This window comes from Carassius auratus, unplaced genomic scaffold (assembly GCF_003368295.1).
Source record: "Carassius auratus strain Wakin unplaced genomic scaffold, ASM336829v1 scaf_tig00214103, whole genome shotgun sequence".
NCBI lineage: Eukaryota > Metazoa > Chordata > Actinopteri > Cypriniformes > Cyprinidae > Carassius > Carassius auratus.
Window position 1 is genome coordinate 78,208 of NW_020527519.1, and position 18,297 is coordinate 96,504.

Sequence of the window (18,297 nt, forward strand, 5' to 3'; positions counted from 1 at the left end):
AACAACGGAGGGGGATGTCTGCTTCGAAACGGCATCTGATTGGACGAGCGGCTAACGTAAATGTAACCCTGCCTGGTTGATGTAATGACTGTGTTATCTCTCTCCTCTCAAAGATGTAATGTGTGGAATAAATACATCTCAAAACACTTCAAGAATATATGCCCAGGTCATTTTTCACCCCGAATACAAATGTCAAATGATGTGCTTATAATTTAGTTGTATGTGTTTTATTAACAGCTTATGGAGAACGAAGACATTATATGGTTAGATCCTAATCTAGTCACTCATTGATGCCCCAAATTATTTATGAAACACATTCAAATTCACTAATGTATGTGAAATGATGCCTAGTTTTAAATACAGTAAAAAAAATATATTAAAAATTTACTTATACAGGGGATGTTTATTGCATCATTCAGGATGATGGCAAAAATACTGTGAATTTAATTTTATTTCTATAATTAAATTTCTATATTTCTACAATTTGTATATCAATTTAATAAAAAAAGAAGAAGATATGTGTAAGGTTTAATAAATGATTTTTTCCTCCATAAATTCTTACAAACTTCCATAAATAAATCATTACATAAATACTCACAACACACTGACACACAAGTCTAAATAAATTCACATGCTCTCACACACAGTACTTGCAGTGTATCAGAAATCTAAATAATATAAACCCGGAGAACAAATTCACTAATCATAATCTACCTTAAATTATTATACAATATTCAAAGCCTAATTGTAGGGCATGTCCCATGGGAACAATGCACTCCTTCCAGGTGCTCTGTGAATGGAATCTGTTTTTGGAAAGATGCTATAAAAAGCACAAATGTCCAAGGACGATTTCTCCTCCACCCTGCAAAAGAACATCTCTTATGGGAAGGAGTTGTATGTCTCCTCCGTGAAACTCAGAATTCCCGAGAACCCTCACCTGTGCTGTTACCTGCAAAGATAAGGCAGGGAAAATACCTGATGACCTCCTGTTATGGAATAATTTTACTTTACATTGCATATTTTAGACGTGTGCCATTTTTTGTAAACTTCTTGTTTAGAAAACCTGTTTTGAAGTTTCCTATAATTACATGCCCTAAGATTGCTTCTAACCTCACAACCATGTTGTAATATGAGGACGTGGGATGGATGGATTTCTTCATTGGAGTCTCCCCATAAGCGTAACACTCTCTTGGTGGTATCCTGGTGTTTAGCAGTGGGCCCGTGTTTTTTAGAGCATGTCAGGCTGATGCTTTGTGTGGCAGAGGTACTGTGTAACCGTAGGAATCGCAGTTGGACAACATCGAGATCTCTGTACTCAAACTGTGGAGAGCAATAATCAGAAAATTACATTTATTAAAATACCTGCTATTCTTAATAAAAATTATGATATTCACAGCAGTTTCCATAGAAACAAAACACCCACCATCTAAGTAAATGAACAAGAAATGACATCAGTTTATGAAATTCAGCAAGTTCAGTTATTTACCTTGAAGCCTCTTTGAAGCTCGCTAAACCACTTTTTAGATCCGTCCCCTGATGGCCACATCCCTGAGATCTGATAAAACCACCGCAAATATAAACACTAGTATTATATTCAATATAACAGTATATCAACACAAAACAACTGTACATTTTAATCTGTCATACTGGCACATATCTTAAAAAAATATATATATATATTTTATTGCCATATGGTTCCATGAAGAATCTTAAACATAAGCTTTCCATTCCACAGAAATTTATTTCTATATATATATATATATATATATATATATATATATATATATAGATATATATATATAAAGGTTCTTTAGATTGTTCTTCACTTTAAAGAAAAAAAATGGTTCTTTTAAGATTGGTTTACTGAAGGGTTCTTTGGGAAACCAAAAGTGGTTCTTATGTGGCATTACACTGAAAATCCCTTTTTGAAGTATGATAATAACAACGGCCAATAAATAATATATTTACATTTTTAAATCCCACTTTTGTTAAGAAAGTTAAGAAAAACATTAGTTTAAAGATCTTAGAATCACCAAATTGAAAACTGACTGTGAAAATCCTTCTTACTTTAGACCGGACAGGAGACACACAAGTTAGACCACCAGCAGTAAAATTACAGAACACATGGAGAGCATCAAATGGACATCCGTGGTTTGGATCAATATAGTAGTGCCCTATAAACAGGATAACAATAAATTAAATGTCCAGTCTATGATTTAATTTTTTAAAAACAAGAGCCACATGAGTCTGGAGTCTGCTCACCATCTCGGAGGTGAGGCTGGATGAGATGGAGTTCTCTGCAGGTGGTTGCTGGGCTGTCTTTTGTGCCTTGCCAGCTGCTATCTTTTGTGCCTTGCCAGCTGCTATTTTCCTCAATCACTTCTTCAGGGTTATCAAATCGAGAATTTCTGGATAATAACCTTACTTTCTGAAAAGAATATGCGAAGACAGTCGATCAGTAAATTAAAAACTTAATCTTAGGCCTGCTACCCAACCCCACATTTCCCTCTATATTTGACAATAAAAAGTGTTTCAGTGCTCAACAAACCAAGGCTGACTGCTTGAGTTTGTACCAACATTTTGTAAACCCCTTCTTGGAGCATGAGGTGGAGTATGACGCCCTGCTATCTGCTGGACAGGAACACCTGGTTTTCCCTTGTGAGATGGCAAGAGTGAGCCAGAATATAAGATTAAGACACAATCTCTTAAAAAGGCATAATATAAGTATGACAGTAAAGTTAAAGTGTGAAATTAAAACTATTCCACTTACAGGAAGTCCTCTCTGACCTTTCACACCTTTCTGTCCTGATATTCCCTGAACTCCTTTCATACCCTGTTGATATAAGCAATACTTAAGAAACCACATTTAACTCTATTAAGCTTAATATACTTGAGGTCAAAATCATATTTCAAATTCCATATTTTCAATGTTTCTGTGTCACCTTACTGTATACTGCTGTTAAAATATTGCATGCCAAGGCACTGCAGGTCAGTTTGATTGTACCTACTTGGTTCAGGTACAGGGCAAAGATAAGCAGGACTATATTTATTACAATCACACCTACAATTTTAGTACATACTGTACCTTCCTTCCAGTTGGACCCTGTCGAGCAAAACAAGAAACTGTGTCATCTATTCTATTGTTCTAAAGCAGATAAAGCTGGTCAATGTGTTTACAAAGAGACATACAGGTGAACCAGGGAGTCCTTTGCCACCAGGAGGCCCACGAGCACCAGCTTCCCCCTGCAACAAATAACATATTTAAAATATGAATAAAGAATCAAAAGTTCACAGTAAATATGTTCACAAAAATACAGCAGGCAGTTATTCACCTGTATGCCTTTCTGCCCAGGCTGTCCCTTGTACCCTGGAACACCTTGCTTTCCCTGCAAGATGAAGGAACATTCCTAACTACAGTAAAAAAAAGCAACTGGTTGTTTTTGATGTGCTTTCTATGTTTCATTTGAACTTACCTTTCCTCCTGGTGGTCCGATGGGCCCTTGCAATCCTCTTATACCAACATGGCCCTGTATATTACATTGAGCAATGAGCAAGGCCTTGAAGTGACCAATATGATCACAACTTTGCTGAAAAACCTGCTGTACACAATCTACTACATGCTTTCTGTCATCTGATTAACAGATTATTCTTTTAGTATAATTCCAAATAGCCTACATCTAACGTTTTGGCCACAGAAATATCAGCTACTGCAACGAATTGCATATTTTTGCTCAGTTTAGGCCTCTGTTTTTTACCATTATTCTTACCAGGGTTAACATTATTTATTATGTCAGAAGCTAAAACAGTTGTCTATAGTCAGTGGATACAGTGATACCTTTGGTCCCTTTTGTCCAACATCTCCCTTTTCACCTTGAAGTCCCGGAATCCCCTAAGTAAAAAAAACCTTTATAAAATTAAAATCCTTATGGATTGTGGAAGGCAGAACAATGACTTTGATTTGATTACCTTTGGTCCTATCAGCCCAGTGGGTCCTGGTTTCCCTTTCGGTCCTACACCGCCCTGTGATGAAAAGGCTGGTAAATTGACTCTAGTAGGAACCAACTATTAAAGAGACAGAGAGGAAATTACCTTTGGCCCATGTACTCCTTGACTCCCTTGCAAACCCGGTGTTCCTGGGGCACCCTTTGAATTTGTTTTTGAAACCATGCCAAACGTCATGACCATAATATAAAACCAATATTATTTAATAAATGATTCAAATAGTGTGTAAAAAAAGAAAACTTACTTACAGCACTACCTGGAGAACCTGGTTTCCCCAGAGGTCCTCGGAAACCAATGTCACCCTGCAAGTTGTACAGTAAGGTAGTAAATGCTCATGTTCATACAATATTTACCATTAAGCAATTCACGAGTTCACGCTTACATATAATTAGCTAAGGTATGGTATGCGTATTTGGCGTGCTGTCCGGGGAAGGGCTCCGAGCTCGGGAATGGCCCGAACCTAGAGTACCCCCCCTTCCCCGTCTAATTATAAAGTGAACTCGAAGTGAGGAGATGGGGTGGAGGAGGGATGCTGATTAACCATCAATGGATAGAGGTAAGTCAGCGATATTTATACTGTGGGATTGATTACTAGATTGTGGTACACCTGTGTTGATTAGGTTAAGTATCTGACGCGCTCCTCCCGAACCTTGTTAACAAGAACATCATTTAGGGCCCAGATCACCCTCATAACTATAGAGCAAATATTCAGAACACCCCAACAACTGCACAATAACAACCCAACTGTAGTGTGGCTGCTTCAGAATGAGGGAAAGCAGGGTCCAGGTATGGATGGCTGATGCAAAACCAATTTTTCGACATGGTGTCGAAATCCTGAAGCGCAGATGTTTCGAAAGACTGCTCTGAGGTGTGATTCGAAACACCCATCTGATGAGACTAAGGTGAATCAAAGCATCACAAACATTTTGTTTCACAAGCATTTTGAGACCTGAATTTCATTTCAAACCTTAAGTCACAGGTTCTGATAACATGCCAGTCATGCACACTTACCACTAACCCAGCCCACATGGTTAAATCACAAGCATAACATATATGTTATAAGTAGTCAGTTCGCTTAACTGATTCGCTGTCAATGCTGTTTCAGTGTAATACTTGAAAAGAGATGGGTGTCGAATTGTTTCGAATCCTTGGTACATTTGCTTCGACTATTTCAGTGTTTCATGAAGCCCCGCTCTGCCCACCACTAGATCCCGGTGCAAACAATAATAAATCCAAGCAAGATCAAACCAAATGTGGGAAAGGAAAACAGAACTGACAACAAATACACGATTCATCCATGGAGACCAACACCAGACAATGAACAGAGGAAACACAGGGGTATATATAAGCAAGGGGTAACAAGCTTATCAAGATAACAAGACACACCTGAGGAAACTAATCAAGGAGGAACCGACAAACAACCAAACTACAAACTGACTACGAAGCACACAGGAAACAGGAAATGACATAAAAGACCAAACAACACAAGGCAACATGTAAGACTAGCATTGAGTTTGCATTTGTAAGCACTACTGTAAAATGTGAATAAAAGGAAGCTACTCACTGGGTCGCCTTCAGTGCCAATAACTCCCAACAATCCATCTGTACCACTACGTCCCTAAAATAGTGTTAGTGTAAAAGTCAATCATGTTTGGCACAATCATAAAATAAAATAGGCAGAAGGTTTAGACATTTGTATTAGGGATACTTGCTGGCTTTCCAGGTAGACCAGGATTACCATGTTTCCCTTTTGGTCCTTGAGGTCCCTAGACAATAATGCATCATATCCATGTATGAACTTTTTATTTTATTTTAAGTTGCAGATTATCAAGACAATAAAAGCCTGAAAATGCATGAACCCACTGGCTTTCCTACAACACCTTTACTTCCTCTCCTTCCAGGAGTACCGCTCATCCCCTGTGTGAAAGAATCACAAAAACAACTGGTTAAGACAATAAATGGCCAGATTTAATGATACGTCTGCAAAAAATTAAGCCACTCACTTTTGGCCCTGGTTGACCCTTGACTCCTTTTTCCCCTGAAGGCCCTGAAGATCCTAGTTTTCCCTTTAGTCCGCGAGGACCCACAGCTCCCAGCTGACCCATTGGCCCCTAGACAGGAGCAAAGATCATTTTGATATGTTAACACTACCCATTTGAGCATAATGTATGTCAGTGTGAAATACCTTTGTCCTTTTTTTTTATAGCAAATGCTTCATATTTTGTTCTTTAGAATCGGAAACCAATCTGGTTGTAAAGTGTTATCTCACCATTCTGCCTCTTGTTCCAGGCTCTCCTTTCTTCCCACTTGGGCCTGAAACGCCCTGTAAACAACATGTAAGATTCAACAAATTCAGGTCAGTAAGGCAACCAGGCAACATTTTCTAAATAATGCATGCATCTTCAAAGTTAAAAACCTACCATTGATCCAATCTTCCCAGGGCTGCCTGGATTCCCTTTAACTCCAGGTTCTCCCTGCAGGGGGCAAAAACAACAGATGCACTTACTCATAAGATGGTGTAAAGTCAAGTCTTATCAGTAAAAAAAAAAATAATATTAATGAAAACATACTATTGGTCCAAATTTTCCACTTTGTCCAACAAATCCGTTTTTTCCTGGCAAACCCTAAATTTGAATGGAATAAATTAATGCCAAATGTATATCCAAAAATATACAATAAATCAAATATATTAAACCTAACTTACCGGTAACCCAATAGCACCATTAGGACCTGGTGGCCCAATTGTTCCTGCAGCGCCCTATAATACCAATAGAGCATTGAAATAACAAAATAAATATATTTTTTCATAGGCTCCATTAGCTATAAAAGAGGAAGTGGTACCCACAAGAAGTCCACGTAGACCTTTGTCGCCTTTTTCACCAGATTTGCCCATGTTCCCTCCAGGACCATACTTTCCTATCAACCCAGAGTAACCTCTCACACCTGTCTGACCCTGAGCAAAAACAAAAACACACAGAAAACATGTCAGCAATAAGAATATTTCAATGCATTTGACTATTTCACTCAAACACCTGTGTAAATTTTATATTAAAAAAAACTCACTTTTTCACCAGGGGATCCAGGATCTCCCTTCTGCCCTGGAGCACCACTCAACCCCTGACAAACAAAAACAAACAAACACAAAACATCTTTTTGTTAATAATTTATGGTATTTTGTACCTAAGAAATAATCAAAAATCAGATCAGCATTCTTACTTCTCGTCCTTTTTGTCCTTTGACTCCAGTTGGTCCTTGATTTCCACTCTCTCCTTGGATTCCCTTTGGGCCACGATCACCAAAAGATCCTTCATTACCCTTCTCACCCTACAACCGACAGTTCTGTCCTGTGTATCATTTACATAAAACACCATAACACAATGTACATGTATGAAATGGAGATGGCAAACATACAGCATCAAATGATTTGTACTTACAGACAAGCCTTTGCTTCCTGCTGGTCCAACTGCTCCAGATTCACCCCCTGAGCCCTACAAAATGGTTACCCATTTCATTTTCCACTAAAAATCTGAAGTCATTAGGCTTTTTTATGTTTTTGAAAGAAGCCTCTTATGCTCACCAAGGCAGCGTTTATTTGCTCAGCAATACAATAAAAACTGTAATATTGTGAAATATTATTACAACTAAAAATAACTGTTTTCTAACATATTTTAAATGTCAGTTATTCCTTTGATGTCAAAGCTGAATTTTCAGCTGCCATTACTCCAGTCATTAGTGTCACATGATCCTTCAGAAATCATTCTTATATGCTGATCTGGTGTTCAAGAAAAGTTTCTTAATTTTAACAATGTAAAAAAAAAAAAAAAAAAAAAAAAAAAAAACAGTTGTTACGATTAATAATTAAGTGGAACCCATGATGGAAACTTTTTTATTAATATTAACAGACAGTAAAAAAAAAAAAAAAAAACATTTTTAAACATTTAATGCAGCTGTGCTGAATAAAAGAAAATGTACTGACCAAAATTTTTAAAAGGTAGTGTAAATGTGGATGGTTCGCAAACCAACTAATTAGGACAATCAAAACAGATATCTTTGCATTATATGTATTAATATTAATAAAAGAAGAATTTACCTCCTCACCGTCGATACCGGCAACTCCCTTCAGCCCACTGGCTCCTCTCAGTCCCTTTGACCAATACATTTATAAACAAAAGATCTCATACAAGGCCACGGTGAAAGAACCAATACATTTTCCAAAATTACAATGAAGATAAAACTTAAACAAAAAACAGCCAACCTTATCACCTTTATCTCCTGGAGGTCCGAGGGGTCCAGGTGGTCCATCTTTACCCTGAAAGACAGAGAATACAATATATGGTTAGAGCTGAAACCTTCCCTCAGTCCTCGCAACAATAAACCAAATAACCCAAAAACACATACTGGGTACCCAGCCACTCCTTGTGGCCCCGGCGGTCCTCTGGACCCTTGATTTCCTACCGGCCCCTGCAGACCTGTCTCACCCCACTGGCCTATGTTTCCTTGTGGGCCCTTTAGAAGATTATATTTACAAATGTTTCAAATTACTAACTAGATAAAAACATAGTAATATTCCTGCTATTACATCATGATTGCAAATGTCTGTTAAATGTATTCTTTACAGCAGGTCCTCTGTAGCCCTTCTCTCCTGGTAGGCCTCGAGGACCCTAGACAGAAAAATCGACAAATTGATAGAGTTTTTAAACCTACAGTTTAATGTTAATGAATGAGGAAAAAAATTAAATATATACAACCTATAAAGCACTTACTGGCTGACCAGGTTTTCCTTTGGGCCCCTCAGGACCACTTTTCCCCTAATATCAAATGAAAGATTAGATATAAATTACAGGAAGAGAACATACAGTAGAACATATGGCTTATGAATGAAAGGAGGTTTGATTTGAACACAAAAAATGAAAGGAAACTTTTGCTTCTGCTGCTGATCACTGTTAAATGTAGCTAATAATGTTTTCAGCTTTTTATTGCATTACATTTTGTCATCATATGGTGTGTCACATGATGTGACTGGTTCATTTTACATAAACCACTAACCTTCTCTCCAGGACTGCCGTGAAGCCCTTCTGAACCCTCTCTGCCTTTGACACCCTGAGGAAAACAGACCACGCAATATCGTAAAAAAAAAACTAATAAGACTGACCTAGCCATATCAAATTCATTGCCAGTTGCAATAAAAGACCACAGGGGAAAAAAAAAAATCCAAATTCGGACAAAGTCTGATTTAAAGAACTGGGTGTCCTGTAATATAAAATTCGGTCGGATTTTTATGAAATCAGTACTTACTCTGATTCCAGGCTTTCCAGGTTTGCCAGTGAGTCCCAAGCTCCCTGGTTCCCCCTTTAAAAAGTATTTAATAGCATTGTGCTGTAGGTCATATTCTTAGACTGTAATGTCAGAATTGGCAAACTATGACATTTTTAACAGCTAAATATACCACAAGATGGAGAGTTACATAACTAAGAGACTGAAGGGTTTGGAAATCCTGTCAATCAGGAAAGGAAAATAAAACTCACACTTTTTCCAACGGGACCTTGGATTCCTGGTGCACCAGGTCTTCCCTGTAAACCCTGTTCAGACATCAGATTTAATCAGTTGTTCGTCCATGTCAGTATAAAGTTTGTCTAACATAGCATGAAACAATAAGAGGAGGTCTTACCCGGGGACCATGAGGTCCTCTACCTCCATCTGATCCTGGTGGTCCAATCGATCCCTGTAACACAAATTACCTTTAGTGTAGTGTAGTGTAGAATATAATTCTGTATAACATTGTGTATGTGTGGCTCTTACAGTTGCACCGTGAATACCGTCCTGTCCTCTACTCCCTGAAACACCCTGCAGTCCCTAAATGATCATAAACATCATGACTTTGCCAAGATGGATGCTAATCCACCATAGTCAATGGTGTAGTTAAGCAATGCTATGCTAAGTTTGTTGTGACATTCAATCTTATAGTATTAGACTAATCATTAGGGAACTCTGTTTACCTTTTGACCTTTAAGTCCGGTTCCTCCAGGGACCCCTGTTCTTCCCTGTCCCATTAAAAAATGAAAAATTTAAGTAACCTGATATATAGGGTTAATTAGGCCATAAGCATGAATGAGATTTTCTGTTGTAACTGAAATAATCCTGACGAAAGGAACAAGGAAATTATGATCAAACCTTACTAAATCATGAAAGTCATGGCATGAGTTTCTCATGGCATGAATATTTAAAAAAGTAATGATTTGGTGTACAAGGGAACCTTAATACCGGGCTCTCCTTCAGGTCCTGGTTCTCCTGATTTTCCCATCTCCCCCTGTAAAATAAAAACATTTGGAAATATGGCTTTTCTCTTTAGTCCAAGGTACACAGGCATCTGTTTTCATATTTTTTTTTGTTTTCTTATAATTTTCCCAAGTCTACAGGCCCTAGAATTGAATGAATGTTTGCATGTTGTTTGCAGTTTGCAGTGCCACCTACTGGTCAAATGTAACAGTGGGTTTAAGTAGTCAAAGGTAATTGTAAATTTACTGAACTAAAACTAAACTCCTCTCTCTCTCTCTCTCTCTCTCTCTCTCTCTCTCTCTCTCTATATATATATATATATATATATATATATATATATATACACACATATACATAAAGACAAAAAACATAACAACAACAACAACTTAAACAAATATATATGATGCTACAAAACACTGAATCTATCGATAGACTTTGTTTCCTAAAATGACCACTAGGGGTGCTATGATCAGACAAATCTACTCAAAATGATCTGATTTCATCAACTGGTGTCCTTGCCTTTGTAGTTATGACTTTCAGCTTTATTTAAGAAATCATACTTACCAAAGGTCCTGGAAAACCAGTGAATCCCCCTTGGCCTGCCCGACCCTTTTAAAGTCAAATAATGTTGTCTTATTGAAATTATGTGATATCTAACGTATGCCTTTTGTCAAAAATACATTGTGAACAATTATCAATCACCTTGTCTCCTCGTGGTCCAGAAGCACCTTGGATACCAGGGTGGCCTCTCTCTCCCTAAAGATGCCATTTAAATAAGGTAACTGGGTTTTATGGAATAGCATTATATTAGATTCCTTTGACAAATAGTGAATTACAGTACTGTACCTTAGGTCCATCTCTTCCCTGTCTCCCCGGATCTCCAACAGATCCATCATAGCCCTGAAATAAAAGCAATGTAATGACTAAGCGGCTGGCTTTCAGTGAGTCAGTTTTTAACCAGTTAAAAGAGCCACGGCACTCACCGTGGGCCCTGGTAAACCAGCAGGTCCAGTAGGGCCAGTCTCTCCCTGTACACCCGACTGCCCTCCTCTGCCTCTGAATCCCTGTTTACCTGTCAGCCCCGGAGGACCCTGACAAAGAGAAGCCACAGATAAGAAAGGATTGATTAGTTCTTTCGGCTAGTTCTCTGGGTTTTTTTTTATTTTTAGTCTGAGAACAGATTACATCTGGCTCTAAATAAAAAGTGTTGTTTACTTGGCCAGAGCTTTTGTAAATGCTTTAGTGAACTCACTAAATCTCCTTTTTGGCCAGAATCTCCTTTCATCCCACGCTGTGCTTTCAAACCCTGAAGTTTACAGACAGCCAAAGACAACAAACATAATTATCCCAAAACCATTATATTATTTTCTCTAGTGCATAGAAATATTCCAAATCACTATATATATGTGAGTTGTTACATGAAAATATTTAATATCATCTCAACATCTCATGCTGCTGCTCATAAATGTCAAAAAAACAAAAACAGCATTAAAATACAATATAAAAGTCACCTCTCACAACACAATGAAAGTGTTGATTGTATATTTAAACCATTTAAGTTTTAATAATTGAGCCAACATCACAATTTAGATTTTATTTATCAATTAATTGTGTAGCCTCACTAACTACACACTGAAATAAATATATTGCTTCACCAGCAGCTTCTACAAAATAAAACTCGTTCTTAAACATAATGTTTAAACAAAAATGTCTTACAATAACCAGACATGTAAAAAATCAAGGAGCGGTTTGAAATCATCTTACTGGATCACCTGAAGGCCCATGGTTTCCTGGTTTTCCATTGGCGCCCTGAAACAAGAATGTGGCTTTATGTATATTGCTGCATTAGAATATAAGCGGACTGGGGTATCAAAAGAATATGAGAGATATCTAAAAAGACTGTAAAATAATTATTGAGTGAACCACAGGCTTACTTTTAGACCCGGTGGTCCTGGACTCCCAATGTCTCCCTCAATTCCCACATCTCCCTGTTTGAATAAGAAATACTCATGTGCCTCAGGTAAATGTAGAGGAAAATCAAAATGAGATTTCAAATGTGAATTTCAAAGTTCTTAGAAAAATGAGATGCACATACAGGGTCTCCTTTTTGACCTGGTGGTCCATCGCCCCCTGGTTTTCCCTGAATAGATTGTTCGGTAATGAGTGTAGTTAGACATAACAGTTTGAGAGAGGAAAGAGACGAGAACAGACTCAACGACTACATTAACATGCAAATACATATGCAGATTAATATAAGAATTGGGACATATTCCAAATTTTCCAGCATAAGTACAATATTACAATATGGATTACAACATCCAGTGATATTAGACTATGATAGAAACTTCATTTCAGAATAATATCTTAAACAGATTATGGATCCTGAATACTATGCATGTAATCATGGTGACCAAGAGCACACAAATATATTATGTAAATGAGAAAGGTAAAAGGCATAGTCTACAGCACCTGGGGTCCAGGAACACCAGGAATACCGATAATACCATCAGGTCCTTCCTCTCCCTGTAATATATAATGGCACATCAATTTTTTCTAGAGCTTTTTTTATTTTTTTGTTTTAAAAAAAACTCTTTGGAAATAAAAGATTGGCTTACTTGTTTGCCAAGTGGTCCCCTTGGCCCCATCTCACCAAGTTGTCCCTATAAAAGAGAATCAGTATTATGTACTAGTCAGTTTTCCTAATCATTTGTGATTACTGGAATGATGATGATGAAGGATTGGAGCTTATAAATACTAGAGTGTTTCTTACAGGGGGTCCGTTGACGCCTGGAACTCCCTTCAACCCTCTTGGGCCCGTAAGACCCTGTAAAGAGAGGTCAAAGGTCAAGTTCTGAACATCAAAGAATTGAGAGATGATATGTAATAATTAAAAAGTATATATTTTTAAATATTATAAATATTAAATGCATTTTTGTAACATACGGGTGGTCCTGGTGATCCAGTGAACCCAGGCCCCCCTGCCTGTCCCTGTGTCAGAGATTATTACAAAAACAATCAGATTGCTCATCGTTTTTGCATGTTTTATATGGACAACGGAAATGATAGTTTAGCACATACGGGTGGTCCAGGTGGCCCCATGATTCCCCGTGGTCCTCTAGGTCCAGGTGGCCCCTTTGTATGGAAAATATATTGTTTGTTAAAGAATGTCATAGAGTTGTTTTGACCTTGTAATAGCTTCATCTAATGGAAAATTCAGCGTTGCTATTACAGAAATAAATTACATTTTTAAATCTTTTAAAATAGAGAACATTTATGTTAAATTGTAATAATATGAATGTTTTACTGTATAGTTCACCAAATAAATGCAGCCTTGGTGAGCATAAGAGATGTCCTTCAAAAATAGTAAAAAATCTCAATACCAATATCAGTTCGAGATATCATTCTCAAACGTTTGAATGGTATTGTTCTGTACGTACGGACAGACAGAATATCTGCTTCATAAATAAATTACAGAAATACAGAAATATGTTACTCACAATATATCCTACTACCCCTGCTAGGCCCTTCTGTCCCTTTTTTCCCTAAAGAAACAGAGTTTGCTGGTCATTGATATTATCATCACTATCTAGTGAAAGTCAGGAGAGCAGGAGCAACATTTTACCTTCTCTCCTTTTCTTCCTTTGGTTCCCTGAGGCCCCTGTTCACCAAGATCCCCCTGAACACACCAGATACAATTTCTTTAAATGTGCATAATTAAATACGAAGTGTGATAAAATCAATCACTTATTTTGATTTATGGCTGAGATGTCAAATAAAAACGCTGTGTGGCAGTAGTGGACTCCAGTTTAGGTCTTGGATATTTAGATTATGTTATGTTACTGCTAGGCCCGAATGGAATTTGCAGACTTCTGCAGAATATAATTCAATATTAGTAAATGTCAAATGTGTCAAATGATTTGCAGAACTGAATATATGATAGAAGTTCCAGTTCTGTGGAAAACTGTGCAGTTTTTAAGAGTTCTGTAAGCACAGGTTCCATGAGGGACTAGTTATTTCATTAACCACAGAAAAACCCTGGTCATTCTTACCCACTCACCCAGCTCCCCTTTACTGCCCTTCTCTCCCGCATAACCTTTTGGGCCCTACAGAAAGATCACATAGATGAATGTATGCAATTATAGGCAAAATATGCAATATATTTAACCCTACTAAAACTTAAATCACTTTGAAAAGATGCATATGGAGCACTGAGATTCCCATAAGTCTTACATCCTCCCCAGGTGGTCCTGGAGAGCCCGTCTCCCCATCCTTCCCAGCTGTGCCCTCAGGTCCTGGTCTCCCAGGTGACCCTGGCATTCCAACCGGTCCTATTCTTCCCTAGAACATGACAAATGATACAGATAGAACAACATGTGGTTCAGTCTCCTTATCAACATTTATAGATAAGCTTTATAGCATTAACAAAGACATTTTTCACAGTAGTTCTTTACTTGCAAATGAATGGTCTCTTAATACCAATCAGAGTGAAGCATTATTGCCATATAGCCCAACTCTGTTAGAGGAAGACAGATGCTAAATATACTCATCAGGTAAGAAAAACACATTTATTGACTGGGTTAAGTTAATAATGTAATACAACTGAACTATGTTCACTTGGTCTTTACTTTTAAGAATAATTAAAAAAACAGAACTTTAATTAAAACATTTTACCTGAACTGAAACTGATTACAAATCAGTTCAAATGATCTCTAAGAGTGATGTTGTTGTTGTTGTTGTTGTTGTATTTTCTTAAAAAAGGGAGCTTTCTTTTATTTTAAGTTAGTGTGTGTTTAAGTTACATTACAGCCAAGAAACATGATTTGTTATTTGTCATCAGTGGCAGGTTGTATTATGAGAAGATGAAATGTGTAAGGTTTTATAAAACCAGTTAAATAATTATTGAATTTACAAAAGCTTATAAATGAGGAGTTAGCCAACAGGAGTTCAGATGAATGTCATCTTGATCACACTTGTCCCTTGACGCCAAAGATTGAACTGCTCTTATGATTTAAATAGCAACAATCCTGCATGAGTCAAACATAGCATGTCTTTGCTTTTGAATCAGCTGAGAATCTGAACAGCGTGACTCTTGTTGACTGCACGCTTGTTGACCCATTGAGCTTGTCAAATTCTTTCTAACCCATCTCAAGTCTCCACATGGTTTGATCACACTACACACCATGTTTCTCTATGTAATGGTGACCTACATGTAGCATCTTTCAGTTGCCAGAGATTATTGTGTGATGAAGAGAGGAGAAAGAGATACCTACGAGTTTGCCTTGCTCTCCCTTCCTTCCCTGTTTGCCTGGAACTCCAGGAGGGCCCTGAAAAATATAATTATATCACAGAATGTTCATATATACACACACACACACACACATAAGGAATTTGGTTCCATTGTCACTGGCACCGACAGTTTGTGGAAATTACAGATGATATGTCCAAAAATATATTTATACTTACCGGTGGTCCAGGCTGTCCATACGGTCCCAGAGGTCCTGGTAATCCCTTCATTCTCTAAAAAAAAAAAAAGTTTTGGAGCAAATATTTGAATCTGCAGTGTACTGATGCAGCTCCAGTAAAGCTCTCATTAACTCACCGGCCACAACGACACTAGTTTTTTGTAGAATTTATTTTTCTGGAAGCAAAATGAAAAGTATAATCAGATATAATAAGTGTTTTTGAGGACTGTAAGCATGTATGTAACAGATGAATTTCAACTATTCATCATAGAATCAGGTACTTAAGTTGTATGTTTTCACAATAAATGGTAGCAAAAAATAAATCTAAAATTGGCAAAAATTTTGCTAAAATATTGGTATGCACCTTGAATGCTTGCCATTCTTCTTCCGATGTGTACCAGACTACAATAGCAGGCATGCCAGGTGGTCCGATCGGTCCCCTGTACCCTGTCTGGCCCGTCCGGCCCATAACGCCCTCATACCCCTGTGTGACACCCAAACACCCATTAAAATATACATGACAAGATTTTGCAAACAATATTTTACAAAAAGACAAGATTTATTAAAAATCTTTCGAATTTTTGAAATTAATTTATGATTCGAGATAATAAATGATTAATACATACTTTGTCTCCTTTTTCACCTGGAGGACCTGGCAAGCCAGGTGGGCCGGGATGCCCCTATAATTATAATATAATATAATATAATATAATATAATATAATATAATATAATATAATATAATATAATATAATATAATATAATATAATATAATATAATATAATATAATATAATGTAATATATATAATATAATTCAACCAATCTATCTATCTATCTATCTATCTATCTATCTATCTATCTATCTATCTATCTATCTAATATGAGTATAATATCTAGTAGACATCAGTTCTGTACAGACACACTGAAACCACAGGGAGGCGCAAGTGCTCAGCTAATGTTGCTTCACTGCAACTACATCTCTCTCCCTTTCTATCCTCAGTAAAGTGATTATAACACTGCTTAAGCATTTAAGAATTTCCATAACAACTGCATAATGAAATAAACAGATTAACAGTTTAATGGTCAAGAAGTGCAGTAAAAACACTAAAATGGTTAAAAATGGAAGGCCTACACAGTGTCAGTCCTGTTCATTCATTCTCTCTCCCAGCATTGGTATTATTAAATAATTCCTGTAATCCTGTTCCTCTTCTCAGGATAATATTTCTCTCTCAGTGTCATACAATAAGTCAGTTCTTGTTCATAAGCTCCATTCACTGGAGGTAAATGACCCTCCTTCTCCTCTTCTCCACACTTAATTGAATAATGCCTCTGCAAACTCAATTTCCTATAAAGGCTAGCGATGGGCTTGAGATGACCATGTGAGTGAGAATCACAGTATTAGAAAATAGAGAAGAGGATTTTCCTTCAAAACAACCATCTAGCTATATTGATATACTGTATTCAAGAATATTGTATGATAGAAACCTTCATATATTTAAGGCTGTAATGATCTTCACCTTTCTACAAAACACTGCATTTCTCTTTCATTTAAAATTGGAAAAGATATGTGAAGTTGTCAGAATAATAGTATATCTGGCAGAGACTCATAAACACCAGCATTATTATGTAAACCATACAGCACTCTCAATAGACAGTGAAGCCTTTCATTTCACTGACAAACATCAACGCAAAGATAATGTAATATTAATGGATTATTACAGCGATAAGTACGTTTCTTACCATTAGGCCTCTGAAACCCGATGTGTGTACTAGACCTCCTTCTCTGTTTATGTTTCTGTGCATCTGATTGGCTGAGTAAAAACAATAAAATAAAAAGCCAAATTAGACATTATCCACATATTGTACATCAGCATTTATTAAAGTGTTTTCACCTTCCCCTGTAAGAAATGATCTCCACACCAAATCAGCACAAATGATAAACAAATATATTATTATACATATATATTATAATAAAAATTATAATACTAGGCAAATGCCTTACATACAAATAAATTTTGGAAAGGATAAAATATTACAGAATTTAAAACATACACACTTCAGCTTCAAAAAATGACTGTTTTTTTTTACTTACAGTGGGTCTCTGTTGCTGTATTTGGCACAGTGGTAGGACGTCCTGAACAGGCAGCAGTATCACCAGAATAACAATCATCAGTCTCTGATACTTCAGTCACTTTTTGCTCACTTCTATATCTGAGATCCTCTTGTCTAATCTGTGGAGCCTCATCTGTATCTTTAATCTTCTCTTGCTCTCTCTCTTCCTCTCTTTCAGCACTGGGACTCCCAGGTTGATGAAAAGGCTTTTGCTGAGTCATTTCCACGGGTTGAGTTTGCATCGGTGTCGTGGGTCGACTAGTGGCTCTGATTTCTTCATTCTTCTCCGCTGACTTTACTTTATTGACTGAGGCGCTGCCGGTGCTGGTTTCCATGGTTGCACGGGTCAGGTTTCGAAGTGAACCACTTGGCGCTGTGATTGAATCCTTAACAGATTTTGTCCGTGATGAATCTTTGGCTGTACCTAAAATATCAGTCGGATGGACA

The 18,297-nt window shown here is 37.2% G+C and overlaps 1 protein-coding gene across 1 annotated transcript; it reads right to left on the reverse strand.

Moving 5' to 3' along the window:
- Positions 1 to 610: 610 nt before the first annotated feature.
- LOC113091166 (collagen alpha-1(I) chain-like) lies at positions 611 to 18,297 on the reverse strand. Its single transcript, XM_026256611.1, has 63 exons — positions 17,831 to 18,297; positions 17,479 to 17,549; positions 16,367 to 16,420; positions 16,105 to 16,224; positions 15,878 to 15,916; positions 15,742 to 15,795; positions 15,549 to 15,602; positions 14,509 to 14,616; positions 14,328 to 14,381; positions 13,901 to 13,954; positions 13,776 to 13,820; positions 13,357 to 13,410; positions 13,222 to 13,266; positions 13,049 to 13,102; positions 12,894 to 12,938; positions 12,748 to 12,801; positions 12,374 to 12,418; positions 12,213 to 12,266; positions 12,043 to 12,087; positions 11,531 to 11,584; positions 11,262 to 11,369; positions 11,125 to 11,178; positions 10,981 to 11,034; positions 10,843 to 10,887; positions 10,256 to 10,309; positions 9,999 to 10,043; positions 9,802 to 9,855; positions 9,671 to 9,724; positions 9,528 to 9,581; positions 9,298 to 9,351; positions 9,049 to 9,102; positions 8,766 to 8,810; positions 8,619 to 8,663; positions 8,401 to 8,508; positions 8,258 to 8,311; positions 8,093 to 8,146; positions 7,437 to 7,490; positions 7,219 to 7,326; positions 7,066 to 7,119; positions 6,848 to 6,955; positions 6,707 to 6,760; positions 6,573 to 6,626; positions 6,423 to 6,476; positions 6,272 to 6,325; positions 6,006 to 6,113; positions 5,866 to 5,919; positions 5,715 to 5,768; positions 5,567 to 5,620; positions 4,251 to 4,304; positions 4,090 to 4,143; positions 3,967 to 4,020; positions 3,836 to 3,889; positions 3,474 to 3,527; positions 3,333 to 3,386; positions 3,190 to 3,243; positions 3,086 to 3,103; positions 2,771 to 2,833; positions 2,578 to 2,655; positions 2,263 to 2,428; positions 2,068 to 2,174; positions 1,487 to 1,555; positions 1,111 to 1,320; positions 611 to 949 (listed from the first exon to the last, which is right to left on the reverse strand). The coding sequence occupies exons 1-63, from the start codon at positions 18,183 to 18,185 to the stop codon at positions 821 to 823; spliced, it is 4,422 nt and encodes a 1,473-aa protein (XP_026112396.1). The 5' UTR covers positions 18,186 to 18,297; the 3' UTR covers positions 611 to 820.

Bases quoted from the DNA above. Each gene is read 5' to 3' on its own strand.
- LOC113091166 (XM_026256611.1), bottom strand. From the start codon at position 18,185: ATGGAAACCAGCACCGGCAGCGCCTCAGTCAATAAAGTAAAGTCAGCG. The intron at 15,796-15,877 runs GTGAGTTAATGA...TTTTTTTTTTAG, and splicing joins AACTAGTGTCGTTGTGGCCG to AGAATGAAGGGATTACCAGG. The intron at 2,175-2,262 runs GTGAGCAGACTC...TCCTGTTTATAG, and splicing joins CCAGCCTCACCTCCGAGATG to GGCACTACTATATTGATCCA.